Source organism: Lithobates pipiens, unplaced genomic scaffold (assembly GCF_037356315.1).
Source record: "Lithobates pipiens isolate NorthernLeopardFrog02 unplaced genomic scaffold, aLitPip1_a1.2 Scaffold_23, whole genome shotgun sequence".
NCBI lineage: Eukaryota > Metazoa > Chordata > Amphibia > Anura > Ranidae > Lithobates > Lithobates pipiens.
Window position 1 is genome coordinate 165,965,589 of NW_027507785.1, and position 18,413 is coordinate 165,984,001.

General features: G+C 43.9%; 1 protein-coding gene across 1 annotated transcript in view; it reads right to left on the reverse strand.

The window, feature by feature from the left end:
• Positions 1-291: 291 nt before the first annotated feature.
• The window catches only part of FHIT (fragile histidine triad diadenosine triphosphatase), a 29,395-nt gene continuing 11,273 nt past the window's right edge, over positions 292-18,413 (reverse strand). Inside the window, exon 2 of the mRNA XM_077452553.1 lies at positions 292-3,617. Coding sequence (XP_077308679.1) covers positions 3,076-3,522 — 447 coding nt within the window. The 5' untranslated portion in view covers positions 3,523-3,617 and the 3' untranslated portion in view covers positions 292-3,075. The remainder of the gene's footprint in view (positions 3,618-18,413) is intronic.

The window sequence follows — 18,413 nt, forward strand, 5'->3', positions numbered from 1 at the left end:
ATATCATGTTTGGGTGTGCAAAGTAATTTTCTAGCAGAAAATTATTTTTGTTTGAAGATCAAAGATTTGCTTTGAAGATCAAAGCAAAGTAATTTTCTAGCAGAAAATGATTTTTGTTTTGAAGATCTGGAAGGGAAAAAGATCGCGATTTTGATTAACGATTAATTGCGCAGCTCTACTTCACAACTGCCTAAAACTTTTGCACAGTGCTGACGTGTGTCTGTTAAGCCATAACAATTCTGATGAATATACAGGCAGCATCCTAAAAAAAAGAACACAAGGACAGTAGGGTATATTTTTTCCCCCCTTTTAAGGATTTTTATTGCCAGACAACAAAGCATCAAATTACATACATGGCATAGCTATACGGAACATATAACAAAGACCTACAGCTAAATGAACATGTCTTGGCAATGACCACTGTAGAGAGCAATGTAATGGACTGTAAAAAAGTCAGGTAGCATTATTTAACCCAAGCCTAGCAGTGTTTCTCTTTAATATTTATTGAGCCTGTTCTACCTAATGATCCAATAACCAAACCTTGCTGTGTTACCTTGCTAATTCAAAGAAAGCATAAAAGGCACAAACAACTAAAACTGGTCTTTAAAAAAGTTCTTTAACCACTTAAGGACTGGAAGGATTTGCCCACTTAACGATCAGGCCATTTTTTGCGATACAGCACTGCATCGCTTTAATTGACAACTGCCCGATCTTGTGACGTTGTACACAAACAAAATGAATGTCCTGCCCTAGTTAAACTCTGCTTTATTAAGGTAGCAATAAAGACACTTCAATGGTCAAACTCCACTGTGGCTGCACTCTTGACCACCACCGTAAGATTCCGACAAGGGAGGGGAGCTATGGATACTTAGACTGGCTGCCCGAATCCTGACAGCACATCCGAGACTGCGTGTGTATCTTAACGGACATGCGTCTGGTCCGACCGGTGTTCTGCCAAAACAGCCAACTCGCCAAAATCTCCAACCATGTCACTTACGGTTACTCTCCAGCAGCAGTAATTGCAGGTTTCGACAACTTGACTGTTTTCACAGAACACCGGCTGCATATATACTGCAGTAGACAACAAATTGGCTGTTTTGACAGAACACTGGCTTAGGAGTAAAAAGTTGTCGCTGCATTGGAGGCAGCCATGTTGGTTACTGGCGGCAGACTAACAATGTCCACTCATATTGTGTACTGTAGTGTATACGCTGTTTGTGTTCTGTCAAAAATAGCCAAGTTGTCAAAATCTGCAATTACTGCTGCAAGGGAGGTGTTTGATATTTTGGCGAAAATGCTGTTTTCGTAGAACACCGGAACTGCGCTCCATACACTAACCCGCAAGAGTGGGAGACGAGAGGAGAGCTGACGTTACAAGGTTGACATGACAACACGTCCACAGCTCCCCTTCCTTGATACAGCTACAGCGTAGTGTTTTTATGCTGAATCACTCTTCATACAAAATGTGTTTGACCACTGAAGTGGTTTTAAGGCTACCTTAATAAAGCAGAGTTACACTAGGGTGGCTTTGCGCTCTCTTTTTTGTGTTTTTGTTTAGATGTGTTCCTGCTACCCCAAGGATTTGTAGAGAGCAGCAGTATTCTTGTGGCTTGTCTTTCAAAAAGACTCGTTACCAACAGCCAGCTGGAAGATTAATTGCTGATCAGCACACCTGCTAATTTTTTGTGTGTGTTCTCGTCTTGGAATTCTGATATCAAATAACCAATCTGCAGCTGCTACCACCTCCCACCCTCTCATAAACAGTGTGTAACAAACAAGTTATTTATAAAATGGTGTATCGCTTTATGTATCAATATTATAAACACATGTACAAAACAAAATTTGAAATAAAATAGTGAAACACTTTGTCCCACACCTGCACTTATGTCAACCTCACTATAAATGCATGTGTACAACCACAATCATTATAAACGCATGTGCAAACCAAAATATGAAAATAAAATTGTGAATTTTTGCAGTTTCAAATGTTGCGGAGACCCACTTTGTGTCCTACTTTATAAGGAACTTCCAAGAATATTAATCAAATGATTGTTACACCCTTCGGCTGAATATCTGGAAGAGATTAGAGATCTACCATTTTGTCTAAAAAGGACACAAAGTGCATTTAACCATACAAAATATGTAGGGTCCTACTAGTAAGTCGAGAGCACATATGATGGGGAAAGCAGCACATATGAGGGATTAATAATATTGGAAGTTCCCTATACAGAAGGACACTGGGTGTTTTGAGATTTAAATTGGACTAGGAGTTTAGTGTTTTCACACAGAGTTTGAAATTAAGAGACTCTAAATTCTTATTTTATTTACATGCACTTATGGTTCAAGTATTTCACAATTTTATTTTCATATTTTGGTTTGCACATGCGTTTATAATTATGGTTGTACACATGCATGCAAGAGCAGGTGTGGGGTGGGACAAAGTGTTTTATTTGAAATTCTGGTTTGCACATGCATATATAATATTGATACATCAAGCGCTACACCATTTTATAAAAAAAAAATAAAAAAAAAAAAATCTACCTATCCCACTAGTTAAGTTTAGAACAGAAGTATGCCTAAAAGGCTTGAAGGGATTGTAAAGTAAACTTTTTTTTTTTTTTTTAATAACAAACATGTTATACTTACCTCCACTGTGCAGCTCGAACCTGCTCTTCTGGGGTCCCTCGGCAGCTGTCTCTGCTTCTTCCCGCAGGTACTTCTCGCGTTCATGCAAGCTTCCTCGCATGGTGAGAAGCACCTGCGGGCGCGCTCCTGTGATACAGACAGTGGCTATAGCCGCTGGCTATATCACACGGCCCCGCCCCCCGGTGCGCCGCGTCATTGGATGTGATTGACAGCAGCGCAAGCCAATGGCTGCTCTGCATTCAATCCATCCACTCCAGCCAATCAGCGGCCAGGCTGAGCGGCGAAGAGGACGGCGGGGGCGAGTGCAGGACTTTCGAGGGGTGAGGTAAGTAAAACGGGGGGACTGGGGGCGCGGGCAGTGTGAGATGTTTTTTCACCTTAATGCATAGAATGCATTAAGGTGAAAAAACCTTTACCTTTACAACCCCTTTAAAAATATTTTCTAAGTGACGCAGCCTCTCTTTCCATGTCTTCTTCTGTTCTCCATTTGTCTGGGCAGTCCTCTCTTTCCTTGTCATGTTCTTGCAAAATTTCATAAACTTTATCATTTCTTTCAAAATCTCCAGGTTTTCTGGGTAGGATGTGCACATGAACATGATTGACAGTCTGTCCGGCATCTGGACCATCCTGGATTGAAATGGTTAGAGAGGTGCCACCAAAGTGGGTCTCCACCACATTCGAAACTCTTTGTACCGAATTAAAAAGGTCACCAACTTCTTCAGGCCACAGGTCCCTAAAACGTTCTGCAGGTCGTAGGGGACAAACCAGTACATGTCCAGGTACCACTGGCTTTCTATTCACAAAGGCAAAAGACAATTCGGTCTTCAAGAAGATAACTGATGGTTTAATGAGATGTTTACCAAACCCCAAGGACATTTCTATTTTTCAAGTGTATCTTTTTTTTGCGGTGATGTGGTGATGAAGCACAGTTGATGTTTCCAGATACACAATTAATTTTAGCAATTCAAAATCTGCAAAACAAAGAATTATTAGCAGACATATTGGTATCACAAAAATGAAGGTAAACTTTTTTTTTTTTAATGTATAAATGCACAAATTAGTTATAAATGTCACCCATCGAACATTGAATCTTTTAAGGCAGCCCATAGACTATTTGATTTTCTTTCCTTCCACCACAGTGTTGAGTTGGGGCGCGCCAACAGCCTTCCGGGCCAACAGAGCACAATGATTACCGCTAGTGGATATAGCCAATGTCAGCAATCAAAGGTAAAAGAAAATGACAGGCTGCTTGTACCCAATCTGATGTGTCAGCCCACTCATACATGGATCGAATTTCGTCCGCTCCCTGCAGAATTTCGATCCATGTACCGCAGGCTTAAAGCGGGAGTAAACCCAGTTTAAAAAAACACTTACATTCCCGGCATGCTGGAAATGCTAACTTTCACATTGGTTGTGCTCTCAACCAAACTTTCAAACTATCCAGTGGCTGGTTTCATAACTGATCACAGTTGAAGAATCATTAGAGGCCAAGATGGCAGCTTCCTTGACTGAAAACGATAGAAGGGTTTACTTTCACTTTAAGTCAGAAATTTTGGATTAATAGCCTAATCTGAGTTTTAGCACATTTTCTTTCTGCCTCAACATCCTTAAAAAGGGGTTGTAAACCCTCATGTATTTCCACCTTAATGCATCCTATGTTGCGTTAAGGTGGAAAAACAGCAGCCCCCAGTTTTACTTTCCTGAGCCCTGTAATTCCCTCGGCGGAGACGTGCTCTTCCTCTCTCCTCGGGGTCCCGGCTCTTGATTGGATAGCTTGATAGCAGCGCAGCCATTGGCTCCCACTGCTGTCAATCAAATCAACGGTGCGAGCGCCATGTGGCGGGGCAGAGTCCGGCATTTGTGTCTATGGACGCACATGCTGGACTCGGGAGCGCGACCGCAAGGTAAGCCCTCGGGAGAATGCTGGGACCCTTACTTTTTAACATCTTTATAAATTATATTGGGTCTGGGATCAAAATTAACATTTCTGTCTTTGCAGATGACACCAAGATATGCAGTGGAATAACATCCTTACAGGATGTCTCCAATTTACAAGCCAACCTCAATACACTGTCTAATTGGGGGACTATGTGGCAGATGAGGTTTAATGTTGATAAATGTAAAGTTATGCACTTGGGGGCTAAGAATATGCATGCATCATACATGCTAGGGGGAGTACAACTGGGGGAATCCATAGTAGAGAAGGATCTGGGGGTTTTGGTAGACCATAAGCTCAACAACAACATGCAATTCCAAGCTGCTGTTTCCAAAGCGAGCAAAGTCCTTTCTTGTATTAAGAGCGGTATGGACTCCAGAGAGAGAGATGTAATTTTGCCCCTGTTCAAATCATTAATAAGACCTCACCTGGAATATGCAGTTCAGTTTTGGGCACCAGTTCTCAAAAAGGATAAATCGGGGAACTGGAGAAAGTGCAGAGATGGGCAACCAAACTGATAAGAGGCATGGAGGAGCTCAGCTATGAGGAGAGATTAGAGGAACTAAATTTATTCACTCTTGAGAAGAGGAGAATAAGGGGGGATATGATCAACATGTTCAAATATATTAGTGGTCCATATAGTGAACTTGGTGTTGAGTTGTTCTCTGTACGGTCAACCCAGAGGACACGGGGGCACTCTTTACGTCTAGAGGAAAAGAGATTTCATCTTCAAGTACGGGAAGGTTTCTTCACAGTTAGAGCTGTGAAAATGTGGAATAGACTCCCGCCAGAGGTGGTTCTGGCCAGCTCAGTAGATTGCTTTAAGAAAGGCCTGTATACTTTCCTGATGGTACATAATATAACTAGGTACTAACATAGGTAAAGTTGATCCAGGAAAAATCCAATCGCCTCTTGGGGGATCAGGAAGGAATTTTTTTCCCCTGCTGTAGCAAATTGGAGCATGCTCTGCTGGGGGTTTTTTTCCGCCTTCCTCTGGATCAATTGTGGGCATAAAATTGGGTGTTTGGATTGTACGATTATTTTTTATTTTATTTATTTGTTTTTAAGGTTGAACTGGATGGACTCGTGTCTTTTTTCAACCTGACTAACTATGTAACGCGGGATGAGGTTTGGAGCCACTCTGTGCAAAATGAGCTGCACAGTGGAGGTAAGTATATGTTTATTTAAAAAAACAAAACCCTTACAATAACTTTAACTACATAAGGACCAAGCCTTTTTTGAGAGCTGTTTAAATCAGGTTTTTTTGCTAGAAAATTATTTAGAACATACACTAATTTATATATATATATATATATATATATATATATATATATATATATATATATATATATATATATATATATAGTATTGCAACTACTACACTAGGGTGTCTGAAAAAATAAAATTAGATTGATATATATATCAATCAGACACCCTAGAAAAAAAAATGGAGCTAGTTGCAATACTTTAGATCACACCGTATTTGTGCAGCAGTATTAAACACATTTTTTTTTTTGAAAGTTCATTGACGGACACAGCATCTTCATCTTGACCTTAGGGTTATATCGCCCCTTCAGGAGAGGACTAGGCAGAACATGTTAAAAACAGCAAAATTGCACAGTACCGCCGAGGGGGCAGTCCTACTGGCTATAACCCCTCACACTGCATCCAGCAGCTCAGTTTGTCAAAAAGCAGTACAAACATAAACAGCAGGGGTGGGTGTTGTGTCTGTCAATGAACTTCAGAGAAAAGGATTTTACGGTGAGTACAAAAATCCTATTTTCTCTTTCGTTCATTGACAAACACAGCATCTTCATCTTGACCTTAGGGACGTCCCCAAGCAGTGTAAAAAAAAAAAAAAAACAAGGGGTGGGAACAGCAAGAATATAACTCCAGCCATAACAACCAGAGCTCTCAACGGAGGAGTTGCCACCTTAAACAGCTGCCTGCAAAACCGTGCGGCCAAAGCAAGCATCCGAAGATGCGCTCATATCAACCTTGTCAAATTTAGTGAGAGGGTGAACGGACGACCAGGTCGCCGCCTTACACGCCTGGGAAATGGACGCTTTATGTCAGAAAGCCCAGGAGGCACCAATTGCCCTGGTCGAATGTGCCGTGACAGAAAAGGGGGGCACCCGCCCCCTTAAGGCATAAGCCTGAACCACGATTTGTCTGATCCACCGAGAAATGGTGGTCGTCGAGACCGCCAGGCCCTTCTTCGGACCAGGCACAGATACAAACGGCGAGTCCGACCTCCAAAAAGGAGCCATAGCAGGCCGGTTTCTGAAGCACCAAGAGCACCAGATTCAAATCCCATGGAGGCAGCGGTGGTCGAACCGGAGGGGCTACATGTCGAACCCCCTGAACAAAAAGTACTCACCAATGAATGAATCCTCAAGGGTCGCTTAAAAAAAAAAAAAAAAAAGACAGCCAAACTGATATCTGCCACCAACGCGACTGCCGTGTCCACCCAGGGATCTTTTGACTTGGCCACAAACCTCTGTACCTTCCGATTGAGTCGAGAAGCCAGGAGATCCACATCTGGCATGCCCCACCTTAGGCAAAGGAGGCAAAATACATCCGGATGCAGCGACTATTCCCCTTGATCCAACATCTGCCGACTTAGGTAGTCCGCTTGCCAGTTTTCTACATCCGGAATGTGCACGGCCAACAAAGCCGGCACGCGCTGTTCTGCTCACCGCAGGAAGTGAGCGACCTCCAGTGCTGCAGCCGAGCTCCTTGTTCCTCCTTGATGACTGACATATGCCACCGCCATGGCGTTGTCTGACTGGATCCTGACCAGACGCCGCTGCAGCCTCTTGGACCATGTGGAGAAGCACCGCCTGATCGCCCGAAGCTCCAGAACATTGATCAGCAGGTGGTATTCTTCCTGCGTCCAGCAACCCTGGGCCAATTGCATGCCCCAAACCCCTCACCCCAAGCGGTCAGGCTGGGGTCTGTTATGATCACCGTCCAATGAAGAGGAAGGAATGACTTCCCGGACCAAAGGGCCAGAGACCTCAGCCACCAGAGAAGGGAATCCCTGACTATCTCCCCCGAATTTGACAATCCAGGGATAACAGAGATTTGTCCCATTTGGACAGGATCTCCTTTTGCAAAACTTGAGTGGAATTGAGCATACGATACCACCTCGAAAGCGGCTACCATGAGACCCAGGATTCGTATAAAAAAAAACGCAGCGACGACCTCCTGCGGGACACCCACAACTTATCTGCAGCTTGAAGAGTCTGCAGCTTGTCCAAAGGGAGAAAGACCCTCGCCTCTAAAGTGTCCAGAAGCAAGCCCAGGTGCTCCAGGCGTTGAGTTGGCCCCAACACAGACTTCTGGAGGTTCAGTACCCAAACTCCCGAAGAGTTTGCATGGTGATTGCCACATCCTCCCTTAATTCTGATGTGGAAGCTGATCTCAGAAGGAGGTTGTCCAGGTAACCCACAACTGCGATCCCTCTCTGCCTTAGCAAAGCCAGAATTGGGGCTAGCACTTTGGTGAAGACCATTGGTGCAGACGCCAGGCCAAAAGGGAGAGATACTAATTAGTAGTGCTTGTCCCCAACCACAAATTGCAGAAACCTCTGATGCTTGACGCATATGGAGACATGCAAATATGCGTTCTTGATGTCCAGGGACGCCAGGAAATGCCCTAGAGTGCAGCGACCATGGAACGAACTGATTCCATCCTGAGCCTTTGTACTTTCACAAACACAGCGGTACCCGAGTTTGCATCAAAGCTTTCCCCAAAAGACGGTAGGGGCGGGCATTTTTACCCCCCTTGTGCCCGCACGCTGCTTCCACCCTGGCAACAAAGGACTACAGGACCGCCGACAAAGCGTCCATAGGCACCGCAGGTGCAGGGGAACCGATTGCCATAACAGGGATATCTGGGGAAGAAGCGCCAGCTTCTGACGCCATGCTGACCCACACCCGCCTGTCACCACTTAGGAACCTAAGGCAAGTCACACAAAATACCTACTCTCATAGCTGCCACAGACTGAGGGGCCCCCCCCGCTGGACTCACCACCCTGAGCCAGGTACCACTCTGTGCTGCTGCTGCTGTCTGCTCTCCCCTGTGTCAGCCATGAGGTGTTCGGTGTAAAAAGCATGCTGTTCTACAAAGAAACAGTCCCCCTGCACGAGAGGCAAAACAAGCTGAGGCTACTAGAAAATAGCTGCCAGCCACCTCTGCCGAAAAAACTGTCTGTGTCCCCCACATGGAAACAGGGAAGAGGACAAGCGGACCCCCAATACCCAGCACAGCCCCCTGCCAGGACTTGGAGAACCCCCCCCCGGGAGGAACCCCAGCCAGGTACTGCAATGCACCCCCTTACGCCCAGTCACACAGCGGCCCATAGCATGGGGAGGAGGGAAAGGGACAGGGAGAGAAGAAAGGGAGATTGAGAGACCCCCTATTCGACCTCCCAGGGAATGCCCAGCTGCTCCATCCTGCCGAGACAGGTGGAACCATAATTACCTCTCCTGCAGGGACTGCTGGACTCATTCCACGGACAGACCCATCACCCGTGCAGTACGGGTGGCTGTCAGCAATGGCACACTGTGACACGGACAGCAGAAGCCCAGTCCGATGTGTACCCCGGAGCATATAGCTCACCGGCCACCCCAAGATCAGACGGGGCATGTTGTGGCCGATTGTAGAACACTGCGCTTTTTACACAGAACAATTGGCTGACACAGGGGAGAGTGGACAGCAGCAGCACAGCATGGTACCTGGCTCAGGGTAGTGAGTCCTGGGGGGGGCCCTCAGTAGCTAAGGTCTGCTCACGCTCAATGGCCAGGCTGGGGAGACTACCAGGATCTATATTATCCAGCCTGTCACCCAGCCCGGCTGTTGATTGTAGATCACAGGAATCAAAAATGCAGAAAAAATAAAAAAAAATCCCAATGGTCCCACCGGGAGCCAGGTCCTTCTCCTACACTAGGCAGAAAAAAACTGAGCTGCTGGATGCAGTGTGAGGGGTTATAGCCAGTAGAACCACCCCTGTGTGGTAATGTGCAGTTTTTCTGTTTTCAACATGTTCTGCCTAGTCCTCTCCTGAAGGGGTGAGATAACCCTAAGGTCGAGATGAAGATGCTGTGTCTGTCAACGAACGAAAGAGAAAAATATATACTGTTTTTATTAAAAAAAAGTGTAATATGTAAAAGATGATGTTACGCCAAGTAAACTGATACCCAATGTGTCATGCTTTAAATTTGTGTCTACTTGTGGAATAGCAACAAACTTTGACCCTTAAAAATCTCCATAGGCAATGTTTAAAAAAATTCTACAGGTTACCAGTTTTGAGTTACAGAGGAGGTATTTTGCTAGAAACAGCAACAATCACGGCGATACCTCGCGTGTGGTTTGAACACCGTTTTCATATGCCGTTGTGACTTACGTATGCGTTCACTTCTGCGCGCAAACTCGGCGGGACAGGGCACTTTAAAAAGAATTTTTCCTTATTTTAACTTTTTATTTTTACACTGTCCATTTAAAAAAAAAAAAAAAGTGTCACTTGTATTCCTATTACAAGGAATGTAAACATCCCTTGTAATAGAAAAAATAAAAGCATGACAGGACCTCTATAATGTGAAATCTGGGGTCAAAAAGACCTCAAATCTCACATTTACACTTAAAGTAGGAGTAAACCTGCTGAAGTCTTTTTTTTTTTTTTTTTTACCTGCAAAGGAAAAGGCATAATGAGCTAGTATGCACCGCATACTAGCTCATTATGAAATACTTACCTTAGAACGAGGCCCCGACATCTGGCCTGATCCACGCCAAGGGAGCTGACATGTTCCCTCGGCGTGTCTTCCGTGATATTGTCCCTGCCACGCATAGGCGCAGGAGATTTCTTTCCGGCAGGGTCCGGCGTCTGCCGAACTTTCAGCCGAGAATCCCCTGTGCACATGCGCCGCTGCAGTCAGCGGCACATTGCGAGGGGAATATCTCCTAAACCGTACAGGTTTAGGAGATATTTTTTTTACCTACAGGTAAGCCTATGATAAAAGTAAAAAAATAAAGAATATACAACCACTTTAAAGTGGTTGTAAAGTCTTACACACCACTTTTACCTACAGGTAAGCCTATAATAAGGTTTACCTGTAGGCAGGGACATAGGTAAGGGGTAACCCCCCCAACCAGAGAGTCAGTGCAGATGTAGCAGCTATGTGTGCTCTAACTAGTGGCGCCAGTCGCGCCACCATCACCGCACTCGGCACTGACTCACAGACACACTGTTGTGCCTGAGCCTGGCATGCTATTACACATCCGACCACCGGGGCACGTTGGCCCAAGCTATTGGGCTCATCTTAGGCTGAGGAAGGCTCTGTCAGGAGGGAGAGGCGGGGCCGGGAGCTCCACTGATGCTCTGAGCCTGCCCTGTTCCATGCAGCCTCTATGTGCTCGGAGCAGAGAAACCGAGTGGGACCTCCTTCCCCCGGGCCGCTGGGAGCCCTGCCCCCGGGCCGCTGGGAGTGGGAGGTGAGCCGGCTGGCCAGGTAGGTGTTTCCACCCATATACACTGCCTGTAGAATCACTGTTATGCTAAACCCTCCCTTACATTATTGTTTACCCCCCTGTATAGCTGTGCATTGCTGAAAAGGTAACATTTTAAAAATGGGTACTTTATCATCCCGTGTAGTATGTTGCATCCGCAGTCTCTGGTTATCTCCTGTAGTCCATCCGCAGTCTCTGGTTATCTCCTGTAGTCCATCCGCAGTCACTGGTTATCTGCTTAAATCTATCTGCATTCTCTGATTATTTTCTCTAATCTATCCACAGTCATTGGTTGTCTCCTGTAATCGATCCGTAATGATAAGCAGTAATCTATAGCTACCAATCAGTGAACAGTAATAATGTGCAATAACCTCTAGCACGAATCAGTGAGCAGTAATGATGTGTAGTAACCTCTAGCAACCACTCAGCAAGCAGAAATGATTCGCTGTAATCTGTAGCAAATAATCAGTGAGCCGTAATGTGTGCTGTAAACTCTGACAACCAATCACAATCGCTGTCTGATCTGCCGCAGTAAACTCATTTTGAAAACATTTGCCCAGGGTCCATTTAATTTTAACCACTTGCCGAGCAGTCGCCGCAGTTATACCGTGGCAGGTTGGCACAGATATGAAAATCGCCATAGCTATACATTGGCTCTTTAAGGCACCACAGCAGGTGTGTGCCCACAGTGTATCCCCATAGTCGGCGCTATGTCCACTGGGCACCGGCGATAGCTTGCCAGTCCGAGAATGGTCATGTGTGTGTGTAAACATGGTCCCAAAATAGTGTCAAAAGTAGCTGATCTGTCCACTGCAATCTCGCAGTCATGATAAAAATTGCAGAACACACACCATTACTAGTAAAAAATAATAATAAAAATTGTAATGGAAATTTGTAGGTTCTGTATATAATTGTATTCTATTTTATATGTATTGCACAATGCCCTCACTGTGCACACGGCAATAATAATGTTTTCAGTATATGTTTCGCATTCTTTCGAGTTCTAATTAGAATTAGCCTGCCTACGTAACACCCCTTGTTACCATAAACTTACAATTGTTATATTAATGTGATACCTACGTAATCATGTGTATAAAAACCTTCACATGCGTCATAATAAAGGAGAACGGTTATTTGGAAAGATGCTGAGCGTATCTTTTGTGTCTGTTCCCTACTGCAGTAGTTATTATTAATTTGGAACCACTAATCAATATGAGGATAGGAGTTGCCTATCTACAAAATATCCATTTCAGGTGGCGAGCCAGCCAGGGGGGGTTACCAGGTGACCTGAGTATCCGAAACGAGGAGCTTGAGACGATCCAGGAATTTCTTATAATCAGCCAGCTGAGGTAAGCCTTTTGCTTACATTTGAGTTATCAGACTTCCTTGATCGGTAAGGCATTTTCGGGACAAATGGTACCTATTTTACTCCTCTTAATCGAACTGCATTGATTGGTGGTTATATGTTATGTTGTCACTGTCTACTGTCCATTGGAGTGTTATAGAGAAAGGGAAGAATAGTGCTGTTCACAGGTATATGTAGAAGATCTGCTAGATAAAGTAATTTAGAGGCAAGAGGGTATAGGCACACGTAGAGAAGACTGGCCAGGCATTAAATTAAGTAAGGGAATGAAGGGTAAGAGACCCTCAAAAATGCCCAGTGCAAGAGGAGCGCTATATATGAACCGAAGGTGCGGTTCCGCCTATACTGAGCCCCTAGATTAATGGTTAAAGCGGACAGGGATCCACAAAGGGTAACTGGGTTACCACCAAAGTCCACAGGGACAAAGAATCATGCAGAGTATACAGTTAGAGAAACAGCTATCTATGTGAGCAGGATGGATCAAGGGTGACAATTAACACTAGACAGAAAGGGACTTTTTGATGTTAAGTTGTGGGATGAATTTGGGGTCAGGCACTACAACTAGTAAAGTCAAGAAACAGTAATGAGAGTTAAAACAGAATGCTTTATATGTTGTCAGAGAGGGAAGATGGGATGAGCACTATGGCTGCCTGTCTGATCATAGAAGGTACAGTATGTGAAGTATGGTATTACAATACATTGGATGCAAAGGATATCAGAACAAAATAAAGAAACCAGAAGTTTAAGCAAGGAAGTATTAAAAAGCGTTAAAATAAAGTGAGAGAATGATATGCATGTGTTGTGTACAAATGGGAATAATGTAAGCAATTTTAGAGATATATTTGTGTATGTTTGTGAATGCTAGAACCTTTCGTTCTATCGCTTATGTGTGTCATGTACGCAGCTGTGGCCCCCTCCTTTAGCTGGAAGGACACTAGGCCAATTTCAGTTTTTTAGACAAAAAATTTATAACAAAATGTGCCGGGTTAACGAATCTAATGATAAACAAACAATGTGATCACAATTATTTTTGAATCCGTTTTCCAAACATGGTAAAATGAAGGTTACATTTAACCGTGTCTTACACAAATTGAATATCCTGTGATAGTGAAAACAGTGCATTAAAAAAAAAGACAAATTGAGTAAAATGAAGTAATATGTCCCCTTTTTAAGGACATTTATCTGTGCATATATATTAGTGTGCAATATTGAAATTACATTTCTAATATGAGTTTAACAATGAGTTTAACAATTTTATAAATTATATATATATATATATATATATATATATATATATATATATATATATATATATATATATATATATATATATATAGAAACTGGTTTAGACAACCAATGGGGAAATTGGTAAAAATGGGATTAGTTTAGATTAAGATAACAATTTTGTAATTTTACATTTATTGAGTGGAAAGAAAAAAAAAAAAAAAAAAAAAGATTAAGAGGAGGTTGTTAATTTTAATACAGCTGCAATAATGTTTAACAAAGCCAAGATGGATGGGATACATAAGAAGTTTTTCTACAAAAATTAAATCTTAAAGTCTGAGAATAACTTGATGTGCGGTCCATGTTGTGAGAGTAATAATAAATAAAATGTAAATATAACAGACCCATCACATCAAGTCCACACACCCTGTTAGGATAGATGCTGCCTGCAGCCAGTTGGTTTATAGTTTTTGATGGCCGAGTGCTTTCTGGTCCATCATACATATTGTTGGTCCTTTTGTTTTTATGTATTTTTATTTTTGAAATCCAAAGCAGAATGTGTGGATTGTGAAATGATGTGCCCCTTTTCCTTGTAAGTGCAGTGGGTATAAGTAGAAGAATACTTAGGGTTTATGAGCATCTCTGCATGACTGCAGGGTATTCTTATCATTTATTATAATATTGCCAGGAAAAAGTTGTCTTTTTGAAACATGAAACTGGAGTTCTTACACAAACAGCATGATAGAAAACAAGACATTGTTATATTTATGCAAGCTGGACCCAGTAATGAAGGGCTCACCCCAATATATCAGAGCTGTAGCTTTATGCAAAGTTGCTATTAGACAAGTTACAGACATTATTTTGGTCAAATATTTAATTTTTAATGGTCCGACATTCTGCACAGCAAATATATAGCTAACTAAATGTTTGTCTAATGAAATGTTCAAAATATGAATTTGTTTGGTTTATGTATAAATCTAACAATGAAAAATGCGTACATTTGAATCCAGTCACCTTATTGCCTCTATTGGAGGAGGCTGGAGACAAAGAAAAACCATATGTGTTAAATTGATGACGTAGGAATCAGCTGCTGTGAGCCCAGTGCAGGACACACTCCCTGAAGACCCGAGTATTTACTTTTTTGTAGTGTTATTCCTGGTTTTATACGGAGGATGAAGTTTATCACCCAGAAGGATTCTCTGTATTCAGAGTCATTGGATCCTTTTTTTCCCAGCTCAAGAAGCAGAGCTCTATGTTTTAGCAAAGCCTGTGAGCTATAAAAAGAGTGGATATTTATATAGATAGTTGAGATAGAGAGAGCTTTTGGTTCCATTTGAATGGCCAGAAGTTTGCTTTTACTTCGGCAGGTAAACCAATCAAGCACGCCAAGTTAATTTGATCGGCTGTTTTCAGCCTTCCAGGTTCTTGCTGAGGTAGCCATACTAACAGTAAAACTCACACATGGAAGCAGACCAGGCAACTAAGGATGCTGCATTTACAGCCCCGGACACTTGATGGGTCTGTGCAACTCAGATTCCACCCTAGTTCTAGCCCAGTATAGCTGGGATTAATTCAACTTTAAGGACCCCAGAACGAGAAGAATAAGTGGTCCACAGAGGGCAACTTCTTACGAAGCAAGAGTTTGGAAAAGGTGATCATTTATGTCTGCCAGCCACTCTTTTCCCTTCAGCTTGACACATGGACCGTGTCATCAGTCACAAGCAGTTATGGCTGCCTTAGTAAATGAGCATGGGATAGAGCCAGGGCTCACCACAGTTTGATTTTATAACATACCACTTCTTGTTTTACTTGTTACCAAAGGTGTTACCAAAAGCTGAATATCCCTTCCAGAGATAACAAAAAGATATCCATATGCCCAAGTCAGGATCTTACAAGTATGTATTTTGTTTGTATGGACATGTTTTCTGGATGTCCAGTGGCAAATGCTACTGCAATGGCCACAGTAAAACGAGAGTTAGACTTACCGGTAACTCTGTTTCTAGGAGTCGTCCAGGACAGCACTAGAGAGATAGGCTCCACCTCCAGAGGCAGGAAACACAAACCAGATCTTTAAAGGGCGGTCTCCGTCCCTTCCCCTTCAGTCTTGTAAACGAGAACTTCCCCGGAAAACGGCTTCTGTAACGACAAAAACACTTGTCCAGCATTATAACAGCATATAGGGAGGGAATCCATGCTGTCCTGGACGACTCCTAGAAACAGAGTTACCGGTAAGTCTAACTCTCGTTTTCTCTAGTTGTCTGTCCAGGACAGCACTAGAGAGGATCAACGAGAACTTACCAGAAGATTAGGGAGGGACTACCGCTTGAAGGACCTTTCTCCCAAATGCCTGGTCTTGCGCTGAGATAAGGTCCAATCTGTAATGCTTCATAAACGTCGAGTAGCTTGACCAAGTTGCTGCTCGACAAATTTGTTCTGGTGTTGCTCCAGCTCGCTCTGCCCATGAGGTCGAAAGTGCCTGTGTGGAGTGAGCCATGGGGGAAAAAGGACATTCCGTTTTCATTCCTTTGTAGGCTTCTACAATAGCTTGTTTGATCCACCTTGCAATTGTATTTTTCGAAGCTTGTGACCCAGATTTTTTACCCGCATGTAAAACAAATAATGCATCTGATTTTCTAATGTTTTTTGACATCTCCAGATACTGTAAGACACAGGCTCTCACATCCAGTTGGCTAAACTCTACCTCCTTAGGATTAGTGGGGGACCCACAGAACGAAGGTAAAACAATTTCCTGTGTTCTATGGAACTTTGTCACTACTTTGGGTAAAAACCCAGGGTCCGTGCGCAACACCAGCCTATCTTCAAAAATTTGTAAAAACGGCTCTTTCAGCGAAAGTGCCTGAAGCTCGCTAATGCGTCTGGCTGTGGAAATAGCCACTAGGAACACAGTTTTAAGCGTGATCCATTTCAAGGAAAGTTCTTCTTCCAGACACTTTTTTACCCATGCCTGTAACACAATTGACAGGTCCCATTTGGGTAAAATTTTGAAAGGAACAGGTTTAATCCTGGTCAACCCCTTAAAGAACCTGCTGACTAGCGGGTCTACCGCCAGAGGTTGATCCAAAAAAACAGACAGGGCCGCAATTTGTACCTTTAAAGGTACTAATGGCCAGTCCCTTATCCACACCGTCTTGTAAAAACTCCAAGACTGTCGGGATACTTATAGACACCTTTTTAGTGTCCAACCATGAACAAAAAACCTTCCAGTACTTAACATAAATTGCTTGGGTTACCTTCTTTCTACTAGAAAGAAGTGTTTTAATTACCCTATCCGAGAGTCCCTTAGACTTCAAGAGACTCTCTTCAGGCCGATAACTTTAGGGTCTGTATTTCTGGCAACAGAACTGGACCCTGGGACAGCAGATCCTCTCTCTCGGGCAGTATGAGGGGAGGCTCGTCTGTCAGGCCCAGCAGCATCGAGAACCATGGTCTCTTCGGCCAATACGGAACCACCAGTATCAATGTGGTCCGTTCCTGCAAAAATTTCCTCAGGACTAGAGGAATCAGCTTGAATGGGGGGAAGGCGTAGCAAGTGTGAAATGCCCAGTTTTGTGCCAAAGCGTCTATCCCTTTTGCCCCTGCCTCCTTCTCTAGGGAGAAGTATACTGGGACCTGGGTGTTCGCTTTCCTGGCGAACAAGTCCACTTCCGGAAGACCCCATTTGCGCACTATCAGCTGGAAACTCTCCCTGTTTAGTGACCATTCTGATTCGTACACCCGGTGTCGACTCAGAAAGTCTGCCAGGTGGTTGTCCACCCCCTTTAGATGGACCGCTGAAACCGATTTTAGGTTTCCTTCTGCCCAATGCATGATCGTACTTGTTAGCTTGATCAAGGATGGGCATCTTGTTCCTCCCTGCTTGTTTAGGTAGGAAACCGCCACTATACTGTCCGAGAGGACCTGTACATGGTGGTCCTTCAGATCCCTGGCAAATGCCCTTAAGGCTTCCCAGATTGCCTGCAACTCCCTCCAATTGGTCGACCTCTGGGACTGTGTCTTCCCCCAGCATCCTTGGGCTACTTTCGACCCCAAGTGGGCCCCCCAGCCCCAAGCACTGGCATCCGTGGTGATGCGAACAGACACTAGAGGAGACCACCATAGACCCCGTACTAGGTTCTCCTCCCTCTTCCACCACCAAAGAGACCTTTTGGCCTTTGAGGAAAGATGGATAGTCCCGTCCAGGGACTCTTGTGTCCCATCCCAGCTGCTCAGAATATTGGCCTGGAGGCACCTGAAATGAGCTCTTGCCCAGGGAACTGCAGGGATTGTTGCCACTAATAGGCCCAACCCTGCCATAGCTGATCGGATGGAAATTGTCCGATTGGACTGCAAGAAGATTACCATCTCTTTCACCTTTTCCACTTTTTCCCCTGTGAGGAAGACTTTCTGTGACACTGAATCCACCAGAAAACCTAGATACTGTATGGCCTGTGTTGGTATCAAGTGTGACTTTTCTTCGTTTACCAACCACCCCAGCCTTTTTAGGCAAGAGATGGCTACCCTCAGATCTCCCTGCAGTTGGAGCTTTGAGGGGGCAAAGAATAAAAGGTCGTCTAAGTATGGTATGACAGCGATCCCTTTCAGCCTTAGGGGAGCCAACGCTTCTGCCAGGACCTTGGTGAATATCCTGGGGGAAGAAGACAGACCGAATGGCAGAGCCCTGAATTGGAGGTATCAAATCTGACTTCCCCAAAGAATCGCTATCCTCAAATACTT